Here is a 2761-nt window from a genome sequence, read left to right as displayed (position 1 = left end):
TGTATCAGTGTCACTGAAGCAGCCATTACAAGTGTTTCATTTCAGTAATGTCTAAATAAACAGACGTGTACCTCAGGCACTGCCACACCTGCATTCCTATCTGCCTCCCATAACGTTTTCATGGGACAGTATTAATGAATGCGGCTGTATGTATATAAAGTTGTGTGCAGTCTCTGTGCCATACACATAACAGGGAGCAGTGTGTGGAGACGCCAGGTGAGGTGAAGGTTTCCTCACACACACACACACACGGTGCTGCCCTCCTCCCCTCCCCCTCCTTTATTGACTGATCAGTCCGTGCTGGGCGTAGCAGACCTGATCACACAGCTCACCCCGGAAGCTACAGGTACTTGTCATTCCACCCAGGAGACATGAGAGAGGACAGGGCTGCTGCTGCACTTCTCTAGCTGTGTCCGTACCTCTTGGAGCATGGCTGTAACACAAGAGGTGGTGATGAACTTTCTCCTGGAGCAGGGAGGGAAGGTGAAGAATGCTGAGCTGCTGAAGAAGTTTAAGCCAGTGGTGGATTCCCCTGATCCCCAGGAGAAGGCACACAACAGAGAACTCTTTAAGAGGTTTGTCAACACTATAGCAGTGGTGAGGGAAGAAGATGGGGATAAGGTGGTGGTGCTGAAGAAGAAATATACCCATTTACTGGCAGGGCTTGTCCGATCTTCAAATACACAGGAGGAGGGGGAAATCCAGAACAAGGAAGACCTGGAGGAGGAAGTAGCACAGACTCTACCTGTAAGTGACAACACACAGGAGCCATTGATCAGCACTGACACTGAAAGGTCCTCTCAGCAGGACCTCTCTGAACCACAAGATCATGGCTTGGACTCCGATTCTGTGCGGGAATCCATTAATCAGGAGGATCTACGCAGCTTCCAAAAATCAGATCCTGAAAATGAAGAACCGAGGAAGTCTGTTTTTGACATTGTGTCTCGTATGGATCATTCAGGACCGGTTCCTGTTCCTAAGTCATGGTCTGACGGACAGGCCAAAGAACTACAGAAGCCGCACATGCTACCTTTGCGGTACGCCCACACTTCTTTTGATGCTCTAGAGGCAAACCAGGATGAAAACCTTCCTTTGGTTCTAGAAATTCCCATGCCGGTGATTCAGGGATCTCCACCGCTGGATCCGCCACCCTCAGCCATACCTAGATCACCACATGTGGGCAGGAGGCACCATGATGATGTGGGTTCCAGGTCCCCCTATATAAAGAGGGCTTCCAAAACCATGAAAGCTAGTGAAGAAAACAAATATTCCGATGTGGTGCCATTAATCCAACATGAGCACGAGTGGTTGGTGTCTGCTACCAGTGGACGCTGGAACCATAAACTTCTGGGTCTTATGCTGGCTGACAGCGAATTGGCGGACAAGAGAGACTTCATTTCGGGGTTTACTGCTCTGCATTGGGCAGCCAAAAGCGGCAACACAGAGATGGTTAAACTATTATTTCACTTAAGCAGTAAAGGTGGAACCAACATTAATGTCAATGTGAGGTCCTTTGGAGGGTACACCCCATTACATATAGCTGCCATACATGAACGTAAGGATGTTATAATCATGCTAGTCACAGATTACAGTGCGAACATTAATATACGAGATAACAATGGGAAAAAGCCCTACCATTATTTGAAGAAAGGATGTGCTGCGCCTCTACGATATATACTGAAGGATCCAACCACCTTAAATATGGAACAATCTATCCCTCTGAAAAGAAACTCTAAGGTTGGGACTTCCATATTGGGAACCACTAGCGCCTTTCTTGGTGTCATTTCTGATGACATTGCCTTCCATGACTTGACCAAAGGAATTAGAAAGCCTTCTTCCCTAAACAAATTTTTTACAGCACCCTCAGGACCCAAGAAGAAGCTGAAGGTCAGGGACAGCTACCCATCCATCTCGTCTCTTTGCGAAGAACCAGAGCAAGTGGAGGTAGCTGGAAAGCGCAGACCAGTTACAGAATTGTTCACCCATTAACTGGCTCTACTGCTATTTTGGCACTGACATAAACAAATCTGTTGTGCACTTTTTTGTTACCTTTGAAAGTGGAAATCTAGGGGTTGGTTTACTGAAGGCAAATAGACTGTTCACTTTCCAAGGAATTTGCCCCAGAGCTAAGTAAATGAGGTGAAGCTCTGCTGACTTCTATCATCCAATCATGTGCAAGCAATAGATTGTGATAAAGTTTCCCTTTGCAAAGAATACCCAATCAGCTATAGAGCAACTTCCCTTTTAAAGTAAACGGCTTATTTGCCTTTAGTAATTTAACCCCATAATGTTGGACAATGGTACGTCTGTAAAACTGGAGGAAATGCCTAAGGTGGGGGAAAACGGATGCAGCGGAATTTGCTCGATATCCCCCCCCCCCCCCTCAATACAGACATTGTCTAGGGGGGGAATTCCTCCTGCTGAACCATTGTCTTGGGGGGGTATGGAGCACCATGATTATTGCTAGTGATAATCACATGTAAAATCCGGCAGGCTGGTTGTAACCAAGTTGATCAATCAACTTGGGTACATTCATCCTGCCCATACATGGTTTAAAGCGGAGATTCACCCTAATAACAATTATATCAGACCAACTTCCTTATACTTGTAACAAGTACAGTCCGCAATTTATTTATTTTTTTTAGGCTGTACGTACCTTGTAATCTATGTTTGCAACCCGGCTTCCGGTTAGTTCTCCCCGCGGGAGTAGGTGTTTTTCTGCAGAGGAGGAATGTCATCTGGGAGGTCGCCCAGATGATTG

At 46.4% G+C, this 2761-nt stretch overlaps 1 protein-coding gene across 1 annotated transcript; it reads left to right on the top strand.

The window, feature by feature from the left end:
* Positions 1-236: 236 nt before the first annotated feature.
* Positions 237-2153, top strand: SOWAHA (sosondowah ankyrin repeat domain family member A). Its single transcript, XM_040344629.1, has one exon. The coding sequence runs from the start codon at positions 430-432 to the stop codon at positions 1987-1989; it is 1560 nt and encodes a 519-aa protein (XP_040200563.1). The 5' UTR covers positions 237-429; the 3' UTR covers positions 1990-2153.
* Positions 2154-2761: the final 608 nt, after the last annotated feature.

This window comes from Rana temporaria, chromosome 3 (assembly GCF_905171775.1).
Source record: "Rana temporaria chromosome 3, aRanTem1.1, whole genome shotgun sequence".
NCBI lineage: Eukaryota > Metazoa > Chordata > Amphibia > Anura > Ranidae > Rana > Rana temporaria.
This window is presented reverse-complemented; position numbering and strand designations above follow the sequence as displayed.

Excerpts from the sequence above, each read along its gene's own strand:
- SOWAHA (XM_040344629.1), top strand. The coding sequence starts at position 430 with ATGGCTGTAACACAAGAGGTGGTGATGAACTTTCTCCTGGAGCAGGGA.